We start from the raw sequence: 24611 nt of genomic DNA, 5'->3' as shown, positions 1-24611 counted from the left end.
CTAAACAATCTGCAACAGGATCCATGAAGTAGAAAAACCGTCTGTCGAGAGTTTTTATAATTTATTAACAATTTGGCTTTCAAAACAATGATGTACTAATAATGTTCAAAACAGTCATCATTACACATTTTTAATAGGGAAAAGAAGCGGAGATCACAGCTAATTATTGTACAGTAACGTAATAGAGCAAACGAATAGTTTATTAACCATGATTTAAAATCACAATGTTATAAAACGCATTAAAAAGTCATACAAAAGCAGCACAATAAAATTGCAATAGAAAATAGCACCTTGGAGAATAAATAGACCAGGGCTACTCAACTAATGTTAGCAAAGGTCTATTTTGACAAGTTGAGTATTTTTGCCGTCCGGTGAATATTTCATATGCAACCACGAAAATTAAACAACCAGTAGCCTACGAGCACCGAAACACTTTTCAGGTAGTATGTAACACGACTAATATTTTTGTCTGACACGAACAAAGAAATCAAAAAAGAAAAAAAATGTATTTGTGTTTCTTTGTACTGTAGCTGTGTGGATAGCATATTAGAGAAGACGGCAAAGCGTTGGGGGGTCTGGGGGCGAAGCCCCCAGCTCCTTGGATAATCACAAAAAATGTTTTTTTCTAATGGAAATCTGTTTAAAGAGGCCCTAAAATGTGGCAATGAAGTTATTCTTCCAGAAGCCCGAGGTCCACCTTCAACACCCAGAAGGTCCGGATTCAGACCGCGGTCCGCCAGTTGAGTAGCCCTGAAATAGACCATCACAAGTTGTGGGAAGAATTTGATTCTTCTCGAAGCTTAAGAATTTCATTCAACGGTGTGAGAACATCTGGGTTGAGCTTGCCCTGAAAATATACCACAAGTTAAGGTGGTCGTGCAAAGAAGCGGACTTGTTTCAATAGTGTATGAGCAATTTTTAACTTTTTGATCGTGACTATACAATGCATCCCAAACGCTTGTTTTCTTTTACCCTCTTACAAAAAGCGAACTAAACCGCAGTCAGCAAGCACCACAGAATCTAACAGTTTACAAAAAATAACCCTATCTCAGAATCGGAAGATTTCGGGCTTATTAACCGGATGATAATTTCGAAATGGGCCAAATAGAGATTAATAAGCGGTGACTACTGGACATCAAGGCCAAACAAAATCGGTTACCTTTACAGCCATAAGCAAATGGCTTCTGTACACTGATATGGTTTCCTCATACTTCTTTTCTGATTCCTAGAAAAAAGGAAAGGAAGGTTAATTGTCATCGGGAACAGTACAAACATCGTTTGGTAGCAGGGCAGCATGACTTACATTTCGCATGCGCGCCAGATAGATGCAGCGGTGGCTCTGTAACCAAACCTTTGATGCCTAGAACAGTGTTTTTTCACTTTAGAAAACTCTGGCCTAGAAAGCAGGTAGATGCCACAACACGTCAAATTCCAGTATTCAAAATGTCGATGGCCGGCCTTTGCATCCTTGTGGCATCATGATAATCTAAAATCTTTGCTTCCTGGTTTGCACAAAAAAATTTCTTCACCTTAGACTCCAGATATTTTGAACATCAAAAACGGTGAAAATAAAAACAACCTAATATTTAGTTTCTGATGCTACATTCATTCTACATTCAGCTGTGCTAAACTGCACAACTGAATGTCTTCCCAATAAATACGACGATTTCAATTCTAAACAATAAAATATATGTGACAATTAACAAAAATCATCAACTGTAAAATTTACTTGAATGTGTTGGCAAAGCTGTTCCAACTGTGTCTTCATGGAGTCTATCTTCTTCCGTTCCACATCAGTGCATTGGTACATCTTCATTGCATTCAATTTGAGGAGCAAATCTTCCTTAGACTTTTGTAGACTTTTCACCTTAAAGTAGGAGTACAATTTTAATGAAACATGAAAGACTTCAAACTCGAAACAACTTCGAATATCCTGGTTAACTTATTAAGCAAAATTATAGTAACTGAGATTATATAGGATACTTTACTCAAAGCTTGATATTTTGTCTTCGTGCAAAAATGTATCGCAGCAATACGTAATGGTGATTTCTAATGTTTATGCTTGGGTCGACCTCAAAAACAAAGATTTACTAAAAACTATCGAATTTGATTGCAATATCAAAATATACCCCAACGAAATCTATTAGCAAGCTTGTGCCTTCTGAAAAGATCACAATACTTAGACAACGAGAACTTTGTATGGAGTTGATGTCATGCAAAAGTAAAAAATTAACGCTCATGCTTGCAAGCAATGTCTTTTTCAAAAACTACTTAAATATCAAATCCGCACAACTAAGAAATAAATTAAAAACAATATAAAGTCGTGATATCAGTAACCACGCACCCCAGTCAATACACGCTGATATCAGTATTGAGTAAACTTACTTCACTTTGTAGTGTTGAACATTTAAGATTTGTTTCAGCGAGTTCCTGTTCTGATTTCTTATTCCGAGCATCAATTGCTTGTCGCTTGTGTTGCGCTGCTTCAACTTCCTTTAACAATGCGTTGATCTCTGAATCTTTCTTATTTTTCTCTTCACGAAGTAAACTAATGACCTGCAATTGGGCAGAATTAACAACAAACGGTTCAGAAGTTGGCTGTTGCGGGAAAGGATTTCAAAGGAAAGGCACAAGACTAAAACTTGCAGAACAAGAACTGATAAGAAAAACAACATATTATATATATGTGGTTTAAAACTCATATACACAAAAAACGAGAACGTCATCATTCATTGACGAGTTGAGTTATTGACGACTGAATGGGATTCTGCTGCATTAAAGACATTTTCACGGCAACTTCGTGATTGACAACAGAAAGACCTTTTCATGCGTACTGAAATACAATGCCGGTACTTTAAAAGGTTTTCGAAAGACATAAAATACTAGTGATTTCAGTAGAAATGCATACTTGTATGTTTTCCGAAACTTTTTGCTTTGCATCATTGTATTTTTCTTTCATCTCTTTAGATTCTTGTTGAAGTTTAGCTTCGGTTTGTTGCCATAACGACTTCCTAGCAATGAAGTCTTGGGAAACTTTTTCGCTTGCTGATAAAGCCGCGTTTAGCTTTTCTTTCAAGTTTCTAAACAAAGAGGGTTGCATTTTAATAGCTTTTGGTTATTGTGGCTTGCAGACACTAACGAAGATCTTCAAAGTTCATTAATACAAAGATGTCTATTGGATGTTTATACAATTTGATGCTTTTTTTTCATTTTAGAATGCACGCTACGATTACAGAGATAAGAAAAAATGTCGGAACAACAAACGAGACAACTTGGATATACAGTAGCACTAACACAGAATTTGTTGGCATTTGAAATATATACAATTATACATTATACACATAATTATTATTAATAACTGCAGACAGTGCACACCGTTTCGGCTTTCCAGCCTCCTCAGTGCAGTAGGTGCACTGCATATGGTCATGGAGATATATACCTCCATGTGACGTTTTCCTATTTGGGGAACCCAAGCTCCAAAAAATGGCACTACCGCCAACCTTGCCAAAGAGCTCAAACTGCAAGCAGTGAGGTGCCTCCAGTAAGTGCTCAATCGGCATAAGCCAAGAGTGTATTACTAATTATTTTTATCGTTACCCTGTTACATCTCCAACAGAGCTGAGCACAACACAACCAATACACAAAATGTTTGATATGTTCGCCACATTGAAGATATGGAGCAACTTACGTTGTTTCCAAAACGTTGCTTTCCTTTTCAGATGACAACTCGCTTTTAAGTTTGACAATTTCTTCATTTAAAAGGTTGATAGCGCCCAAATGCTGTGCGCTCACAGACTCAGCTTGCTGAAGCTTTTTCTGACCAAAAACAAACAAGCGTCTATTGACAGCGCACAATAGCTTAACTTTTACCAACTATACATTTCTAAGCACAGTACTAGAATTTCACCACAAACGTCGTGAACCAATGTTGAGACAAATGACGACACATTAGCTGGTATTAAATTTCAAACTTAACAATTTGAACAATATAAACTTAACGAAATGTTAAAAGTTAAACCTTGTCAAAAATAAATAAATAAACATGACTGTTGAGTGACTGATATCTCCAATTCATGTGAAACCTGCAGAAGGATAAGTGGATACAGTTCAGACACTCTGAAACTACATAGCTTGGAGGTTCAAGTATGCAGTTTCAGAGTGATCATGATCATACATGTCGCCTTTTCACATAAGTTGTAGGAAACTGATCTATATCAACGGCCATGCTTACTTCAAAATCTTGCTGATGAAGAAGAGAGGTTTGATTGTCGCCTTTTTGCTTCTTCAAGAGCTTTTCTGACTGGTTGAGCTTCAATTTCAAGTCTTGTATTTCATCGTCTTGTTCCAACACTTTATCCTATCCAAAAGTGATACCAGATGATTGACAGCAAATCCAATGTATCGCAAGGTTAAAAATAAAAGGCATTAGTTTCGTACAGCACAAAGTCGTTGACATAAGAACACTTCCAATGTCTGGCACAGGTTACTACCGTAAATGAGGAAGCCCCTCGTTCCCCAATACGTGTCACAGAAAGTTGAATTTTTGAAAGTTACGTCACAGAGTCACAAACCTCAAGTTTTTGAAGTTCGGTTTTCTTTTTTCGAAACAACTCCAAATCTTTGCTGTTTGTCTGCAAACCAAAAAGAAGTTGAACAACTTTCCAAAATAGCAATCAACTACACGTTCACAGACAAATTTATCCCGCAGCACAAAGAGCATTCCTTACTTTCACTTGTGAACGCATCTTGTGTAAAAAAAATTCATTGCAGGACACGTTGCGAAAGTCCATTACTTTTTGGGACGGTAGTTTTTGAGTCAATTTATTAAAATCTATGAATGGATGCTTTCATCTTCACAGTTAACCGAAAGAGTTAATTACTGCAACAAAGAAAAAAAAAACACTTGGCTGTTTTTTGAGACTATTCACTTTGCTTGACTGACGATAACACTAAATTAAACACTAACTTGACACTAAATGATATTGTGGAAACATTAGCATTTTCCAAGTAGTTTTCCTAACATTAACATGATGTGCGAAGCCTTGTTGGAGCAACATAACTTCTTTTGTCTCTTGCGCTTTGACATTATCAAAAACATATTGACAAAAATGATTGAATTTGCAACTAAAATCGCTGTTCACCTCTATGGCTTGGAGAAGTTCACACTTCAATAAACGAAGACATTCTTCTGGATCTGAAACGCATCAGAGGATTTTGAATAACGTCTACACTTCTGCAAGGCAAGCTAACAAACTTGCATGAAATGGTAATGTCAATAACCTGTATTGTCACTTGGCTTTCCAATATCCAACAAGAGGTGGTTTAAAGCGGTTTTAACTGTTTCATTTTTACTTTGTTCTTGAGTGTATTGATCATTTGCTTCTTGGTTCTGTAATAAAAACAATACATTTTTGAAACTACATAACCAACCATTGCCCGACTTACTTAGACATCTTACAACACACTATATTTATTGATCTGGAACAACAGAATTAACTCAAGAGTTGTCTCCTCAATGAATCAAAACTACAGCAGTTACAAAAAAGAGAAAAATTGTTATTCTTTAAACTTGCCTCGCTGGTCAAGTCATGTATTTGCGACGTTGCCATACAGAGTTCCTTTTCCAACTGCGTGACTTTCACTTGGAGTTTCTTCTCATTTGTTTCTGCTTTCAACAAGCGGTCGTCTGCAACGTTTTGCAGATTTGCAACTTCTTGTAAAGTGGTATGATTTGCGTCTTGCAAAGTCTGGTAGTCATTCAGCAGTAAATCATTGGTCTTCTCCAGATCCTTTTCAAATAAAACATTCACCAATGAGTTGGGAAAAGCTCGTAGCCAGTCTGCAAGTTATGTCGTTTTCACATTGATTCAACATCTCCAGACGTTAAATTGATGTAAAAAAAACATTTTTAGTTGGGTAAAAAATACGGTAATAAGTCAATAATAGAAATGTTTCACCGTTTCAGGTGTGAATGACATAATAAATTTAAATAAGATTGTCAATGCGATAAGCTACACTTGTGAGACAGCTGATGAAGCGTTATACTGACCGAATTTAACGTTCAAATTCAGTTTAAAGTGACAAATTTAACGTCAATGAAACACACTAACTTGAACAGAACTTTCAAGCGTGTTGTTGGATTTCTTGAGAGCCTCAACTTCCTTTTTGAAATTGATTTTGATCTGAGCCAGCTGCGAGTTCAACTGTGCGATCTGACTTTCTTTCATCGCAAGCTCTTGGGCTAATTTTAAGATCTCGTCTGCAGCTTCAGAAGGCTCGACTTTCGTGTTCAAGGAGTATTCGTTGAGCTTTACTTTACTCGGCTCTGTGTTTGTGGAAGCATCAGCTGACGACACAGAAGCCAAAGTGCTTTTGCTGTCGTACAATCCGGCATCCCGATCGTACAGCTTACCATGTTTCGGATTATTGTATAACGAAATAACTGTAGAACCGGTGCGCTGCATGCTGGACGAAGCTGTAAGAACGGTTAAACTTTTAGAAAATTTGTTTAGGGTTATAGTCGGAAGCTTTTTCCAAAAGGAAAGCTCGTGAATATTAAGCTTTTCAGAGAGAAAATTAACAAAAGTTAACATATTCCATCTTTATCGTTAATTATAGAATTTTAACATCGAATATACAATTATAATCAATATTTGCCTCCAAGAAACACAACACAAAAAACTTTAAATTTAGTTGCATAAAAAGCACACAACACTTCAGAATTTTACTAGAGCTACGAGCTCTTTGCTAGAGTGTCTTCGGTTGTGACTTACAACTATCACGTCCTTTTCTCTCCTCAGACTTAGTAGGAGACGTGTGCAGTGAAGTGGAACTGCCGACGTCCTTATATGGTAGAGATGGAAGTACCTAAAAGTATAAGCATGATAACGCACTATCCTCTGCAGACGTTTCATTTAATGAAAGATTCTTCGTTGGCTATGAAAGGTGTATTCACATTGACTAACAACACGTGCGGTGATTTTGTTTTATACTTTTCATCACGCTTGGGCTACGTGATTAGAGATCTCCCTGTCTACTATTCATCTTCAAGTATGTTGTCAAGTGTCTTGCAGACGTGGTTGAATAGTGAATACTCTTAAAAAATTTCATAAAAAAAAAAAAAAAAAAACGATTTTAACGTATGGGTACTGGGTAGTTGGGTACGAGACATGGTTATGAATTGACAGCATGTTAAAGCAAAAAAAATTCTGGCTATCAAGTCTGTCATTACCTTACGAGGCGGTCCTGCTTGGTCTTTCTCCAAATCTTCACTGTGCGGCTTACTGGATAAACTCAGACGCGAAGCTAAATACGTAAATTTCACGTTACACTAATGTCTAATCAACGATTCACAATAGATTTGCAATAAAGCAGCAAATTTCGGCCACTGTCGCAGAGACCTCAGTGAGGAAGCGGTCGTAAGATTTAGTAGAAGCTGGTGTGCGTGTGTATCGAGATTGTTGCAAGGAGGCTACTAAGCAACAACTGCTGCGTGGGTTACGGGATGAAAACGTTGGAAATCACTGCTTTGAAGATAAAGTTAAAAAATAAACTGTTAAAACTGTGATTTCAAAGTGACGTCATGTGTAAACTCCAGATCAAGAATCATAATGGTCGATTTTCTTTTGTACAAAATATCAGAGGCCAATTCTCTTATTTTCGCCACCTAAACTACAAACAAAAAACCCGGCTAACAATAGTGAGTACCTCTGTCGGTTTTCTTCGCTGCTTCAGTAAGTTGTATGATGTGCAGGGCATCCACCACACTTCTTCTTCCCCTGCCTTTGGCTAGATCTAGGGCGGTTTTGCCGTCATTTAACTTAGCATCATAGTCAGCACCATTCTCACACAGCAGCTTCACCTGAAAAAAATCGTCGTAAGGATTGTGATGACGTCAACATATTCTCATAAACTTTGACAAATAACTGCCTGACGGTATTGATTAAAGATAATCAAATACCGAAGCAGACTTAATCAATATTTCTGTGCAGAAATTAAACCTAGACCTTACCAGATTTCCAATGCATGTCGCTTAAGACAGACATCGTAAAACTACATTGTGCACAACTGCACGAACACAGTGGCCTGATGAAACACGTGAAACTATAATCGTAATTTATTAAAGATAAACAAATTTAATTATCGCCAGTTGCGGTGAAGACCACATGAAGTCTTTGGATTTTAGGGCTGGATAAGTTGTCGGACGTTGTTCCAGTTAAATATTAGCCATTAAAATAAACAATTTTATGCACATGTTGTTTTTTTTTCAAGTGTGAAGGGCGTTGTCGTTCATTCTCATTGCAAACAAACATTCAGCCTAGTTTCAATAAACATCACGCTGAAGTCAGCTAAATCCTCTAGTTTATAACTGATCAGCATTTATATACTAGTTGTGAAGGCTTGTACCCGACTTTACGTTGGAGTTAAAGCACGCTTTAGGAATTGCTTTAACGACTCTATTAGATTAGAAACTTTACTATTTCAAGGTAGACAAAAGGCATTTTAAAAGTTAAATCCACCAACCACTTCAGCGTGTCCGGCCTCGGCTGAGAGAGATAGAGCGGTATGTTGAAGAGCACTTGAGTCTTTATGGTTCACATTTATGCCACGATGAATTAAAGCCTGGCAGACAGAGAGCCGTCCCATCGCTGCGGCCACCATCAAAGCCGTTCGTCCTTCCTGGGAACAAAGCGTTGACGATTATGAAGCAGATCAATCGGACATAGTGACTAATAACTGAAGCACGAATGTTTCAGCCAATTCGCACGTGGCAAAGAATGAGATTGATCCTAACTCGTGAAACTTTACAACGCGCAAAAGCGTCGCATTGGGTTAATTTTTTGAATACAATACCTTTGGCGATCTTATGCCATTATCAATGGTTCTGCGTACGTTCAAGCGATCAAGCGTTCTGTGTAAACTAGGAAAATTCTGCATTATCATTTTACATCCATTTCTTGCCAATCCAAAAAGATTGCTTGCATCGTTGTTTAATTTTTGATTGTTCAGCCCTGGCAGCTTTGGATACTTGTTAATCCATTAAGTGTCGCTGAAGTGAACTGTCCTTCAAGTAGACTGCACACACACACAAACACCGACAATTGAAATGCTATTGCTCAATCCTTCTGTTTCTACATTTGTAGTCGGTGTTATCATCAAGGCAAACAATTTCTTTCCTTCACTTTCGGAGAGCCCTTCGTGTTTATTTTTGTGCAAGTAGCAATGTGCTGTGAGTTTCCTTTTGAAACTGAACGTAAAACTCTCTTGAAAATATTTTACTTCAAAGATTGTACCAAATTTGTAACTCAAATATGTTGAGCCGGTGCAAGAGGGAAGCCCGATTACGCATCTAAAAGATGCAATGCCTGGAAATTCAATGTTCAAAGTGAATGAATGACAAAGTCCAATTCTAAATTATCGCGGACTTTGTCAATTGTCATACATTCACTTTGAACATTAAATATATTGATCTGTGTTTGCAGCCACAAAGCGGTAGAACACTCCTATGAACAAGGAATTTCAAAAGTGCTAGTAACATTGTCACTCATAATGTTATTTCGCAGTCAATATTTTTTCCACTTACTTTGTCAACACAATGGATGTTGCAATGTCTTTCACTTGATATCAGCTTGACGCATTCTACGTGACCTTCAAACGAGGCGAAGTGCAAGGCCGTGCACTGGTTATAGTCGCACGCATTCACGTCAACTGTACGAGATGCCAACAATTTTGTGGTCGTCCCTTTGTGGCCGTACCGTGCACTTGCATGCAGGGCTGTTGCGCCTGGTATAGCAAAAGAAAAAAAAAACTGCCTAAATTGATCAAGCCATATTTATGGTGGACGCAGGTATCCGGGCAGATGTGCATTTTTGGCTAGGCCTACTATATGAAAAGTTTGACATTAATTTTCAAATTAAATGATAGATTCGCACAATGTAACAATTCTCGAAAGCTTAGGTGTCCTATGAATAATTGAAATGGTGCAGCAGATGAGACGTTCGCTTTACAATTCCAATCATGTGATCCTGGTTCGATTCCCAGCTGAAGCTTGTTGAAAAACGCCGCTCACCTCTACTCAGAGGGGTACAGGGTACAGGACATTCTGACGCGGCCGGCCTGACACGAGACACTTGATCACGGCTGACCTGTCGCAGAGACATGTCATTGCAAGACTATTTGATGCAAATTCTATCATATCTTGCCTTGTACATATAGTTTTGTACACCAGTTTGTTTTATTTCCATCGCAATTTTTCCCCAGACACTTACTGAGAGGCAAAAGATATCTAACATATATTCGAAACAAAAACACACAAAAAAGCTACACCATCAAAACATTCTATTTTATGTTTGTTTGCAGTTAGTGTTGCCTTGTTTAAAAAAATGAGATGATTTTTAAGTCACAACAGGTGTCTAGCGAAAAAAATTGTGATGAGAATTCAACACTGATCAGTAAAAATATCTGCACAGTGCAAAATCGAATAGAAAGCGCGTTAAATAGTCTTTTGGTGAGATATCTCCCGCAATCAATTGTCTCGAGTTGAGTTGGTCGTGACAGAATGTCCTGATCCCTATCCCAGAGTGTAATTGAGTGGAGGTAGAAGGCGGCCGAAAGAAAGAAATTGGCCAATCTATTCTCGTTATTGCTGCAACATCACCATGCAAATGCAATTCAACAAAAGAAATCGAGCTGCTCAAAGTGAAATTCACATTTTGAGGTATGCCACCCCAAGACATACATGAAATAAAAAGCCAGCAGAACAGGATGTAGCTCTATTAGCTCATAGCAAAAGCAAAATTAAATTCATTGCATTGCATCAAATGTGCACAAGTTGATTTGTAGTAAAAATTCTCAAATTCTCTTCGGATTAAATATTTTATATTATATATTTATAAACTGCACGGGGCAAAAAACGGGTCTGCTACTATTCGGTGAGTCCGATTCGGTGAGTTCCTAACCTCTAACCCCTAACCCTAAAACGGCAATGATAATTAGGCTACGGTACCCGATAATTTAAAAAAAAAAATTGAAAAAATCCCCCGTTAAGGGATCGGACTCACCGAATCGGACTCACCGAAACGGGCCATTCCGCAAAAAACAAAAAACAAAAAGCAAAAAAACGCAAAAAACAAAAAACAACACTTTACATTTTTAATTTTTCAAAAATTAGAAAGAGTATGGTTGTCAAATTTAGCAAATTACAATATAAACACTATGTAATTTGACTAACGGTATTTGTTAAAGAATTGCAACGTGTTGAATGGAAAAACAAACACAGTATACCGGTAGGCTACTAACTTTTTCAAAAGTCTCAACAAAATGCAGTGCTGAAAGTTATTTTCATTGGGGATGGCTCAAAATAACACAATCATACTGTGATTAATTGTCTGCAGTAATGACTAGTATCAAGTGAGAGCTACTTTCACACGCCTGCCATGCTTTAAAGTTAAATGAAAAAATATAAACGACTCTTCCAACCTCCGGATTGCGATCCATTAGATTAAACTGTTTGGAAACCGCTTTTAGAGAAAGTTTACACATGAAGGACTGCTGCTTTTAAAGAACTAAGCACATAGTGGAAAGAAATACCTCAGGATGAAGTTTAAACTATATTTTGAACTAAGTTTGGTATTAAACTTTTAAGTTATGTTTGGCATTGCAATTTTGTCTGCAAATTTATAAATTGAAGGCATTTGTTTGTTTTTTCACCTCAAGCGTTAAATTTTAAGAAAAAAATGTAAAATAATGCACGGTACTGTAGTCATAATGTCTACCAAATTTGAGATTCATAGTTATATTTACGTGAAAAGACTACATTACAAAACAAATAAAGTCACAATATGTGACCACAATTAAACAGTTAACAAATAAGAGGCTCCAAAAGACAAACAACTACCTGTTGAGCCCCTGTACCTGTTAACAAAAAGTAAGCCTGGTTATTTTCGAAAATTAAAATGCCAACTTAACAAAGGTTTATGCCATCAGGAAGACAACCACTGATTTGCACAGAATTGAAAAAAAAAAGCAAGCAAGTTCTGAAACAGACGATGCGGAGAACCTAAGCAATAGTAGGCTACTGAAAACACAATGAATGTTTATTGCCTAAGAATGTGCACTATTTCGTTTCGAATATGATCAACAGTTTAAATTCACAAATGTTGCTTTATCAGGCTACAAACGTACGGTAGTACAAAAATGCCTGTAAAACACTCACAATCAGCCTAGTGAACTATATCATTATTATTAAAACATTGACCACACAATACACATGGTTGATTTAATTTAAGTAGCCTATGATACAGCAGAACTCTTGCAATTTTACGACAATTTACTCTTTCTCACTGAAGTATTAAAATGTCTGAATTTTTCATATATGTGCGGTATATACCTGTCACATCACGTGTGCTAACATCTGCTTTGTGAGCCAACAGCACATTCAAACAATCATCCAATCCTTTAGCAGCAGCATAGTGGACCCTAAATAAAACAAATATATATAGAGACGTTTTTAATCAAACCCCATAATTATTTGCAGAACGCTGAACTCAGGTGATATAGCAAAAGCATTTTGATGTTTTCGGAAAAGGAATCACACATTGTTTGTCCTATTATTTTGTATTTCACAATACACTTTGTTTAATTCAAAAGTTGTCATATTTCTTAACCAAGGTCTTTCAGATAGGGTATTTATTATTGCGGAATGGCCCGTTTCGGCGAGTCCGATTCGGCTAATCCGATTCGGCGAGTCCGATTCGGCGAGTTCCCTATTCGGCGAGAGCCTTTTTCGGTGAGTGCCCTATTTGGCGAGTTTTTGAAATTTTATTTTTGAAAGGGAATTATCGGGTACCGTAGCCTAACTGTTTTCACATCGTTTTAGCGTCGCTGAACGTGCAGAAAGGAATAGAAATAAAATGTTTAAACTATTAAATTAAAATTCGTCATGTCAGATCAGTTCAGTTGTTTTTATTTCTGACCATCATATTAAAAACAATACACGTCAACATAGCTAAGGTAGAAGCGACAAAACGTGAACGCTAAAACGTGCTTGAATTCGTCATGTCCGTTCAGTTGTTTTTAAGGTAGAAGCGACAAAACGCGAACGTTAAAACGTGCTTGTGACCGAAGTAAGTTATTGAGTTGAAAGAAATTTGACACGGTCGCAACACCTTCAGAAAAATTTAAGATGTGAAGGGAAAATAAAAAAAAGAAAATGTTACAAAAAAAAAATTCATGTTTATATCTATAAGTTAGTACTTTTGAATAGTTGAAATGATTAGTTTGGATCAACAAATGTGTGGCCTACAGCTTGGATTGAAAGGAAATTATCGGGCACCGTAGCCTAGTTATCCCTACCAGCAAAAATTTGTTCCAAGAACCCAGTTAGCCTAACAGTTTATTTTTACATTGTAGTAACAGAATGAAAAGGCTAACCAAATGTGTGGCCTATCGTTTTAACGTCGCTAAACGTTGAAATCGTGTAGAAAAGAGAACTTTGATGACTAGGATACGTTGCAAGCCTTAAAGCAGCCGGCGGCCATGGCCGCTAAGTAGTGCTTGAATGACCGCCTGTGCTACCTCCTCCGTCGGCCAAGTTCGGCCGCCGGTTTCTCAATTATTTAATTTCGCAATAGAATGTTCGTGGATTAAATGTCGAAAATATGTAGTATCAAAGAGTGACGCAGAATTAGGTCAGCGCGTCAGAATCACTACTGTTGTATTGAATATATTCAGCTGCGAGCACCAGCGCTGGAAGTCTTGTTTGCAATTCCCGAATGTTTATTTTAACGAAGTGTTAATCCGAAGTGCTAATTTACATCGGCTGGCGATATTGTCGTTTTTATATCGATTCAATGTTGTCGGACATTAAATCGTTGTTAAAAAGGAGAACTTTGTTAGTTGATATCCCTGGGTAAAACACGTGCCTTCATAATTGAGAAATGTCCCCGCTGTGGGTTAGTAACTTCACACCCTCAATGGTGACATCATAACGATATAAATGGTCAGGTTTTATGAAAGGCGGTATGCAGTTGAAACAATTTACTGAGCTGCGAGCAGTTAAAACAATTTAGGGTCGTTAGATGGTCCCGCAATACCGGATTACAATCCCGATAGAGCATTTAATGCGTGGTACAACGATTCTATTGCAGGACGTCGCCCAGACTTCAACAACGCTAAGTGATTATGTTAACATTGTTGCAAGTTTAATGCTATTTACTTGTGCTATCGTTATTGTATTTTGGCCTCCAAGCACGCAGATTTGGCCGCCGAGAAGAAGCTCTCGGTAGGCCACGATGGCTGCCGGAAAAAAACACGAGTTTTAAGGCCTGCGTTGAAACTGAGAAACATTCACAGTAGCCCTTCGATACGTTGCATTTTTAAGATTATGCATTTTTAAGATAATGTATTTAGACGTTGAATCAATGTACAAATGAACTGTTAGGTTAAATGGGTTCTTGGAACAAATCGAAGGGCTTCTGTGAATGTTTCCCAGTTTCAACGTATCCTAGTCAGCAAAGTTCTCTTTTCTACACGATTTCAACGTTTAGCGTCGTTAAAACGATGTTAAAACGACAATTTCTGCTGGTTGGGATAACTAGGCTACGGTACCCGATAATTTCCTTTCAATCCAAGCTTTTGTTGATCCAAACTAATCATTTTAACTATTCAAAAGTACTAACTTATAGACATTAAACATGATTTTTTTTTGTAACATTTTCTTTTTTTATTTTCCCTTCATTTTGTAAATTTTTCTGAAGGTGTTGCGACCGTGCCAAATTTTTTTCAACTCAATAACTTACTTCGGTCACAAGCACGTTTTAACGTTCGCGTTTTGTCGCTTCTACCTTTTTCTACACCTTTGCTATGTTGACGTAAATTGTTTTTGATAACAACTGAACTGACATGACGAATTCAAGCACGTTTTAACGTTCGCATTTTGTCGCTTCTACCTTTGCTATGTTGACGTGTATTGTTTTTCACATGATAGTCAGAAATAAAAACAACTCAACTGACGTAATGAATTTTAATTTAATAGTTAAAACGTTTTATTTTTATTCCTTTCTGCACGACTGCAACGTTTAACGATGTAAAAACGGCAATTATAATTAGGCTACGGTACCCGATAATTCCCTTTCAAAAATAAAATTTCAAAAACTCGCCGAATAAGGCACTCGCCGAAAAAGGCTCTCGCCGAATAGGGAACTCGCCGAATCGGATTAGCCGAATCGGACTCGCCGAATCGGACTCGCCGAATCGGACTCGCCGAATCGGACTCGCCGAATCGGACTCGCCGAATCGGACTCGCCGAATAGTAGCAGACCCTTATTATTGTAACTAAAGAAAAAAAATACCACATTTAAAAAAGCTTTAGACATACATAACTTCAGTTGAAAATGAATTTGTTGTGAAGATGCTAAAGCAAAGCAATAAAATTTATCAACATAATGCATTTGCAATATATCACACATAGAGATGTACCGATACCAATATTTTGGCCGATACCGATATCTTTTGTTTAGGCCAATACCGATATTTTGGCCGATATTTTAGTGTTACAAAAAGAAACAATTTTTTTGGTATTTACAAGGAATTATATCAAATGCTAAGTTTTACCTTATTTGCATAAAACTATTAAAAAAAAGCTTTGATTTGGCATAATTTATTAAACATTCGAGAATCCAATCTCAACCGCATTGTTGTGTCATAATGGTAGGTTTTAGTAATGAAAGGCCACCATGATTGAGGACTGGGGTATGAGGGACAAATTGACGAAACATTACGGTACATCATAATTGAGATTTAATAAAGGGTTTGCGCAAACTCTCCAAATAGGCTATTATAATAATTGCTAATAAGATGTAAAAAGTAAACCAAGTCATTTGTGTAGTCGTACAAAAACTATTCCACAAGTAATGTGCAACCTAAAGGCGCTTGTCGTTTGGTTGAGAAGCTTTTGCCAGGCCAAGACTACCCAGGTAGCAAAAATGAAAAATTTTGCATCGTTTTTACATTGCTAAACGTTTAAAAAAAACATGTAACTTGGTTGTTTTTAGTAAGCTAGTTTTATCAGTTTGTGATTTAACTTCCACCTTTCGTTGCAATAAACTCATCAAACTTAAACAATGTCATGGCAAAGTAGGCTGCGCGCGCAACAAACTCCCAAAGTAGGCTGCGCGCGCAACAAACTCCCACAGTTATCACCGCTTGCTGCTGACAAGTCAAAGAACATCTTTGTCTTTTGATGTTGCCGATTGCGTCACATTTTTGTGTTTTTTTATAGTGATGCTTGCTCTTCGCTATTTCTGTTGTGTTACATCACGCACTCACATTCTCAACAGAATCGAATACACATTGCCACGAACACGTATTTGTTTACCACCACCAAACCACTTGTGATGATCGAATTTGCTAATTTATTGTATATTCAATAAAGTGTTTAGATGATGTCACGTCATTGATCCCAGACTGTAAAATTCGTCATTTTTATATTGATTTAACGTCTGCAGACGTTGAGTCAATATGCGAATTACAAATTTTGTGATCTGGAATTTGAGATATAATTTCATTCATGACGTCCTATGGATGAAAAACTTTTACAAACTTTATACTCTGCTGAGAGTAAAAAAGAAACACAAATGATAAATATTGGAGAAATTGAGTCCTTACACAACTTAAGAATCGAACAACGCAAAACTGCTGAAACAAAACGTTTTGTTTGACTAGAATCACTGCAAGCCACCAATGCCAAAATGTGCGCAAGAATTCATGGGAGTGTGAGGTATCAAAAATTTGAACAGGTTGTTATTTTTCTACATCAATATGACATTAGTTAGTTACTAGGCTACTTTAAAAAATCTATATCTTTACTTCTGTAGAAAATCTGCAACAAACCCCTTTTTTTACATGTTTAGTATCGGCCAAATTTTGCCGATACCGATACTCAAAAAATGGCCGACATCGCCAATACCGATGTATGGGTACATCTCTAATCACACATAATACATGTAGAATATATTACTTCAAAAATTATTGACACAGTAGCCTACAAACTGTTGTCCAGTGTCTACCTTTTATTTATTTAGAAAGTACTTAGAAAGATACAAGGGCTTTTAATACCAACGAAATCGGTTAATAGTATACTGCTTAAACGTATCAATCGTTTATTTGAATCAAAACCTGAAATCCCAAACCAAATCCAATCTAATGTTAAGTAAAAACATCGGTTAAGCGTATATCGCTTTTAACAAGAATAAGTCGGATAAAAGCATCAGGATTTGCTTCTTGTTTGCATACTTCATTCATTTAATCGTATAATTGTACCCATAGGCACCGACTTTTCAAAAAACCTTGGGGGGCGAGAAAGGCGATGACGTTATAAACACAACGCTATTTTACTCAATTAATATGGTCTTTGATAAGCTTACTGTCTTGTTTATATTGACACCTAGGTCGCAAACCGAATTTATTAGAACCGCTGCTTGAAACGATTAGTTTTACGCATACAGTACGCCTAGCCATAAAAATTTTGATATTGTTAGCTCATAATTGGAACAGTTGGAAAACAAGCTGATTCATTTTCTTTTCCTGCAAGTGAATAACAACGATCAAGACAGTGAAGTTATCGAAATAAAACGCAAAAAATCATGATTTCAAGCAGAGTGGAAACCCGCTATCAGTTTTATTAGCTTCGTTTCGCTCGTTTTGTTAATTACTAACCTTCAAAGCGTTAACAACGGCGAAGTGTTTTCTCTTCTGTTTTTTATCGAAAGTCTTTATAGTCTTTTATCGAATACCGTACCATATATACTCGAGTATAGATGAGGCCGCATAAAACAATGATGTCAAGTTGGCTAGATGATAATAGCAGTAAGAGACGTCGTTAATGCGGCAATATTTGCGAAGCGACCAAGACCATTAAACACCTTTTCTTTTATCGGTTTTCGATTTAATTCTCACACATTGCGAACAAAACAATGCTGTTGAATCATAATTGATCTCACAGCGGGAAGACCTCGTTGAAAATAGGTCGTCTAATTTAGCTGGTTTACTTAATATTACCATGAATAGTTACGTGACTATTCCAGCAGCATAAGTTACTCTCCGCTCTACTTTGAAATTTCCATACGGTATGATTTCCAAGCTGTATTCACGTAATTGTTCGTTGTGTCGTAGTTTCAACTCGATCAAGTTTGCTAAAATCGATTTCATGTTTGAAGTCACAGAAAATCTAACGAACGTTTCGATAACTCGTGAAATGAAAATAAACATTCAACCTCGCATTCGCTTTTTTGCTACCACGCGTTTTGACTTTGAAGTTGCTCCTTACGCGCGGGAAGATAAGCAGTGTGTGACTGTGATCGTATGTGCTGTGCGCATCTCAGTAGTAACTAGTAATTCACGTTCCAGAGAAAGCCATGCGATCAGCTGCTGTTTTGCGGGCAAGAGCAATGCAGGCTATTTTTCGCTTTTGGCATTCTATAAGTCCGTTTAAATGATCTAAATCTCTTTCGCGAAGTACTTCATCTTTGAAACACCACTTGTAATAGCCATTTTTGTTGCCCCTCAACCATAAATTTATTGGGGGCGCCGCCCCCCGGAAGTCGGCGCGTATGATTGTACCCGTTAGCGAAAAGAGAATGTCTCTTTTTTGCTTCGCATAATTGTCTGCTATGTTCAAAGGCGAAATGACGGAAAGGTGAGGCAGACGCATGCGATCAAAACAAAGACAAGTGTATGTAATCCCACGGAATGGCCCGTTTCGGTGAGTCCGATTCGGTTAGTCCGATCCCTTAACGGGGGATTTTTTCAATTTTTTTTTTTAAATTATCGAGTACCGTAGCCTAATTATCATTGCTGTTTTAGGGTTAGGGGTTAGAGGTTAGGAACTCACCGAATCAGACTCACCGAATAGTAGCAGACCCGTAATCCCAGGCCATAATCTTATGTGCTAGACATCGCACTACAAAGAACCAATTTTCGCACAGCTGGGCTTGATTAAAACAGAAGAGCACACAAAAGGAACAATGAGTTAATCACACTTCCCAATAAAGAAGTTTAAATGCTTTTAATGTCATCTGTCAGCGACTGGCCTTCCAAGGAATGAACATGGACAAATTATTTCGGCTTGAGAGGGAAGTGTTGGAAAGCATGTCCAAAAGTTTAAACCAGAAAACTTTAGAGAATGTTTTTTTAAATTGCTGAAAAAAGTACAGTAGCCTACTGTTGTGAAATGCAGTGCATGATTTCATTTGTGCAGTTTCGTTCAGTTGAAGAGCATTGCAAAGTAATTATTTTACCAGACAGCGCAAAAGACTTGAAAAAAAACCTTTGCAATTTCAAAACAAACAATGAGTGTGAGCCATGTTTTTCTACCATGCCACTATTTTCGTAGGCCACCTTCCATACTCAAAACTACACAGCTGGTATGGAGCTAAAAATATCACGCTTAAATCAAAAACGGCAACGTCAAAGTTTGCGTTGTGACGTCACAAAGATCGGTGAGATTAAAAGAAGTCCGATTGTTGCAGTATGCAGAAAAATGCTTTGATCGCACATGCTCTCTCAATCAGCAAAGCTGGTCTTTTTTACATTGTTTCAACGTCTGCAGATAATAAATCAATGTAAAAAGGACCAGTTTTGCTGGCTGGAACATAGTCATACAGCATAGCGTTATGTAACACAGAACTAGTAAACTCTTTAAAGTTTAACCAGAATTGTAAACAGTTGTAGAAAGTATCAGTTGTAATGTGCGTTGCAGCCTAGTCAGCAGACATCTTCTCAACAATTACGCCCATTCACAATAAACCTTTTTTTTAGTAAATTGGTTAAACAAATCAATCGTATCAAAACGTCTGGCAAATAGGTGATTGATTAACCGATTTCGTCTGCAGTTAAAAAAATATGAGCATATTGCAAATCGCATATTTTATTACAGCAGTTCAAGATCATTAAATACAACAATTGATAACCTGAAATCAATAAAAACCTTTGAAATACGGTACCAAGTTAACATCTAAGCTTAATGTATAATGCCTGAAAACTAAACTTACACAGAGTATCCAACACTTGGACAAAGCTTATTAACATTAATGTGATCATATTTGCTCAACTTTGTTGCAAGTTTAGCTGGTTGATTGACTGAAACAGAATGCCATATTTGTTGATCTATCTTCGACCAATCATCCTAAAAAATACCAAAAAGTAAAACGTTTATTGCTACACAAAAAATGATTTGATATATATATGGAAGAAAAATATTGTCCACAATAAGAAGCACTACTAATTTTTCAAATTGCAGCCTTATACTGTATATTAAACAATCTTAGTATGCAGCCTACATCTTTATGAAAAAAAACCTATATAATTACATAAAACTGATGTTTCAATGTTAACATAAGTTAATAAAAAATAGGCTACAGATGTCACACTGCCATTTACTATCTGTTGTTTGTATATACAGTAGGCTATATACATTTTATTTTAAACATGTCCAATAGCTTGATAATATACTTTTATATATATATTACAATACGATACTTAATGCTAGCATATTTGGGAAATAGACTAGGCTACCGTGTAATACACGGCGTGCATAGGCATTTTCGTTTGCAAAGATTGCTTATGATTAATTGAAGAAAATATTGCCATAGTGGGCACACAACTTGTTAAATGCTTCAATACATGCATCACAAAAATAACTGCAACTCCTACTTTCAAAAAGCTACAATGGAACAACAACGTAAAACAAACAAAATTTTATAACAATAAAATATTTTTTTTATAAAATTGAACAATTTTTTTCACTAAACAACTCATAATCACTAAAAACCCTATATGAGACCATCTGCAGATTGTGTCAATCTGATAATTATGTAATGTATAAAAAAAAAAAAAAAAAGTGGTACGGTAGCTAATGTTACTGCAGCTAAGTTATAATACCTTATTGCTGACAGAGCTTAAAGGTGGCTTCTTTAATTTAGCTTTAATGCTTCTCATATCAACTATTTTAACACCTAAATCAAGCAAAGATGAAAAATATTAGGCTGATAAGAACAGCTGTTTAGTATAAATATAGTCAGAGATGGCATTATTGACTGCTTTTTAATCCTTAGTAATTATACGTGGCAAAGTACTTTATTCACAAGACGGCTTGCGTAAAATTTTCTTGGAATTTCATGACGGACAAATGCGGCCAACAGAAGGACGAGACCCGGAGGATGAAATATCGATTTTTGTAGGTTAATCGCGGCCATGCCCGCCTTCAGTTTCGAGGCCTGCCTAGTAGGTTCCCTCGTAGACTACATTGCAACTCATGCATGTAGTCTGTTTACTGTTTATCTCTCTAAACATTAAAAATGTTCAACATATACAGTACCGGTATGCTACAGTAAACATGCAAAAGACAAAACCAACGGTGAGAAATGAGAATCAATTGCCAGACCAGGTCAAAAACAAGCCAAATTTTTACAGGGCTAAAGCATATACCGCCGTGTTTCTCAACTTTTTGTGGTTCACGACCCCTTTTAGGTGTTTAATACAGCCTGCGACCCCCTTCCTGATCTCTTTTGTATAGATAATTAGATAAGCTATATAAATTAGCACAAAAATACATTTCAATAACATTTAATTTCAAAGAACTGCTGAATGTCACAACTTTTAATGTTTGGCGTTTCAAACTGGTCTCATGGCGTTGAAAAAATCTAAATGCTTGCTGATGTGATTGGAATGCTTTGTTTTTAAATGCCGTTTTAACTTTGATGGCTTCATAGATTCAGCACTGCAAACTACCGGTACATTGCACAAAACACACTGTGGCATCTCGATGTTGTTGCTAACTATAGAAGTAGGCGTAATGCCAAACTTTGAATACTCTTCAAAAAATTTTCGTTTCTTGTCCCTGGTAAGTAGGCTAGCCTATAGAACTGAAATATTTATAAACACTGAAATAGTCCTGACTCACAAAACGCAACTGCACAATAATTAAAATCTGATTTAAACAAATGTTTTTTAACAACTTTGTTCTTCACTTTTACCGCAATTTTCTTCACTTTGCCGACCAAGGTTTTTCGGTGCTGGTTTAGGATCGGCCGCCTTGGTTAGTGACGTCACAAAAATCTGTGACGTCATGCAAAAAAACGCAACTACTTTTAGGAAGGGTGCAAAACGCGGAATAGAAGTAAAAGCGGAATGCCTATTGATTTTTAAATATTTGTAGGCTATTTTGTACCAATTCTCAGCAATTCATTTGTTATCTACAATACGAGCAATCGTGGTTCAGTATAAGCCGCCCACAGTTTGCTGTGATCGATGAATACTGCCTCCACCAAATATGCTGTAGCTTTCTCATTTCTGCTCGGATTTTAACAATTTTACTATCGTTGGGTGGCATTATGCTTCATCTACCCGAATGGATTAATTGCCAATCTAAAGTAGGCACTATATTTATGTAGCGCTAACTTAAACTTTACTATTTTGTAACAATTCTCAGCAATTCAATTTTTACAATAAAAATACCAAACCAACACAAATTAAAAGAGTATGTCTTGTTTTATTAACCTAACAACTTTCACGTTTATATGTTATCTACAAAACGAGCAATCGTTGTTCAAACGTAACCGCTCGACGAAGCTTTTTTCCAATGCATTTTTCAAGGCGATTCGATCGTGGTTCAGTATAAGCCGCCCACAGTTTGCTGTGATCGATGAATACTGCCTCCACCAAATATGCTGTAGCTTTCTCATTTCTGCTCGGATTCTAACAATTTTACTATCGTTGGATGGCATTATGCTTCATCTACTCGAATGGATTAATTGCCAATCTAAAGTAGGCATTACATTTATGTAGCGCTAACTTAAACTTTACTATTTTATACCAATTCTCAGCAATTCATTTATTACAATAAAAATACCAAACTAACACAAATTAAAAGAGTATGTCTTGGTTTATTCAAATGTTAACTTTCACATTTATATCTAATCCACAAAACGAGCAATCGTTGTTCAAACGTAACCGCTACATAGCGCTACATAAATGTAATGCCTACTTTAGACTGGCAATTAATGCACTCGGGTAGATGAGGCATCATGCTTTCCATCGATAGGAATATTGTTAAAATCCGAGCAGAAATGAGAAAGCTACAGCATACTTGGTGGAGGCAGTATTCATCGATCACATGAAACTGTGGGCGGCTTACAATGAACACTCGAAATTGATCGCTTTGTGTCTGCATTGTTTTGGTAAAAAGCTTCGTCGAGCGGTTACGTTTGAACAACGATTTCTCGTTTTTTAAATAACATATAAACGTGAAAGTTGTTAGGTAAATAAACCAAGACATACTCTTTTAATTTGTGTTGGTTTGGTACTTTTATTTAAAAAATGAATTGCTGAGAATTGGTACAAAATAGTAAAGTTTAAGTTAGCGCTACATAAATGTAATGCCTACTTTAGACTGGCATCCAATATATTCGGGTAGGTGAGGCATCATGCTTTCCAACGATAGAAATATTGTCAAAATCCGAGCAGAAATGAGAAAGCTACAGCATATTTGGTGGAGGCAGTATTCATCGATCACAGCAAACTGTGGGCGGCTTATACTGAACCACGATCGAATCGCCTTGAAAAATGCATTGGAAAAAAGCTTCGTCGAGCGGTTACGTTTGAACAACGATTTCTCGTTTTGTAGATAACATATAAACGTGAAAGTTGTTAGGTTAATAAAACAAGACATACTCTTTTAATTTGTGTTGGTTTGGTATTTTTATTGTAAAAAATGAATTGCTGAGAATTGGTACAAAATAGTAAAGTTTAAGTTACCCGCTACATAAATATAATGCCTACTTTAGATTGGCAATTAATCCATTCGGGTAGATGAAGCATAATGCCATCCAACGATAGAAGAATTGTTAAAATCCGAGCAGAAATGAGAAAGCTACAGCATATTTGGTGGAGGCAGTATTCATCGATCACAGCAAACTGTGGGCGGCTTATACTGAACCACGATCGAATCGCCTTGAAAAATGCATTGGAAAAAAGCTTCGTCGAGCGGTTACGTTTGAACAACGATTGCTTGTTTTGTTGATTAGATATAAATGTGAAAGTTAACATATGAATAAACCAAGACATAGTCTTTTAATTTGTGTTGGTTTGGTATTTTTATTGTAAAAATTGAATTGCTAAGAAATGGTACAAAATAGTAAAGTTTAAGTTAGCGCTAGATCAATGCAATGCCTACTTTAAACTTGCAACCAATTAATTCGGATAGATGCAGTATCGTGCTTTGCAACGATAGTAAAACTGTTAAAGTCCGAGCAGAAATGAGAAAGCTACAGCATATTTGGTGGAGGCAGTATTCATCGTTCACAGCAAACTGTGGGCGGCTCATACTGAACCACGATCGAATCGCCTTGAAAAATGCATTGGAAAAAAGCTTCGTCGAGCGGTTACGTTTGAACAACGATTGCTCGTTGTGTTGATTAGATGTAAATGTGAAAGTTAACATATGAATAAACCAAGACATACTCTTTTAATTTGTGTTGGTTTGGTATTTTTATTGTAGAAAATAAATTGCTGAGAATTGGAACAAAATAGTAAAGTTTAAGTTAACGCTACATAAA

The 24611-nt window shown here is 36.7% G+C and overlaps 1 protein-coding gene across 1 annotated transcript; it reads right to left on the bottom strand.

Moving 5' to 3' along the window:
- Positions 1-53: 53 nt before the first annotated feature.
- LOC145772254 (uncharacterized) lies at positions 54-21007 on the bottom strand. Its single transcript, XM_082584112.1, has 20 exons — positions 20938-21007; positions 20049-20182; positions 12389-12477; positions 9584-9783; positions 8524-8679; positions 7708-7861; positions 7232-7305; positions 6774-6867; positions 6111-6475; positions 5574-5789; positions 5281-5389; positions 5142-5194; positions 4572-4631; positions 4232-4357; positions 3689-3816; positions 2909-3080; positions 2386-2556; positions 1730-1867; positions 1160-1225; positions 54-847 (listed from the first exon to the last, which is right to left on the bottom strand). Exons 1-20 carry the CDS (start codon positions 20992-20994, stop codon positions 764-766), a joined length of 2646 nt encoding a protein of 881 aa, XP_082440238.1. The 5' UTR covers positions 20995-21007; the 3' UTR covers positions 54-763.
- Between the last annotated feature and the right edge of the window lie 3604 nt (positions 21008-24611).

The sequence above is a fragment of the Aplidium turbinatum genome, chromosome 6 (genome assembly GCF_918807975.1).
Source record: "Aplidium turbinatum chromosome 6, kaAplTurb1.1, whole genome shotgun sequence".
Taxonomy (NCBI): domain Eukaryota; kingdom Metazoa; phylum Chordata; class Ascidiacea; order Aplousobranchia; family Polyclinidae; genus Aplidium; species Aplidium turbinatum.
Note: the sequence above shows the minus strand (reverse complement) of the source record. Positions and strands in the feature narration are given on the sequence as shown.

Bases quoted from the DNA above. Each gene is read 5' to 3' on its own strand.
- LOC145772254 (XM_082584112.1), bottom strand. From the start codon at position 20,994: ATGAGAAGCATTAAAGCTAAATTAAAGAAGCCACCTTTAAGCTCTGTC. The intron at 9,784-12,388 runs GTATATACCGCA...TTGCTATACCAG, and splicing joins TAGCACACGTGATGTGACAG to GCGCAACAGCCCTGCATGCA. The intron at 4,632-5,141 runs GTGAACAGCGAT...TTTGGTTTGCAG, and splicing joins AACTTCTCCAAGCCATAGAG to ACAAACAGCAAAGATTTGGA.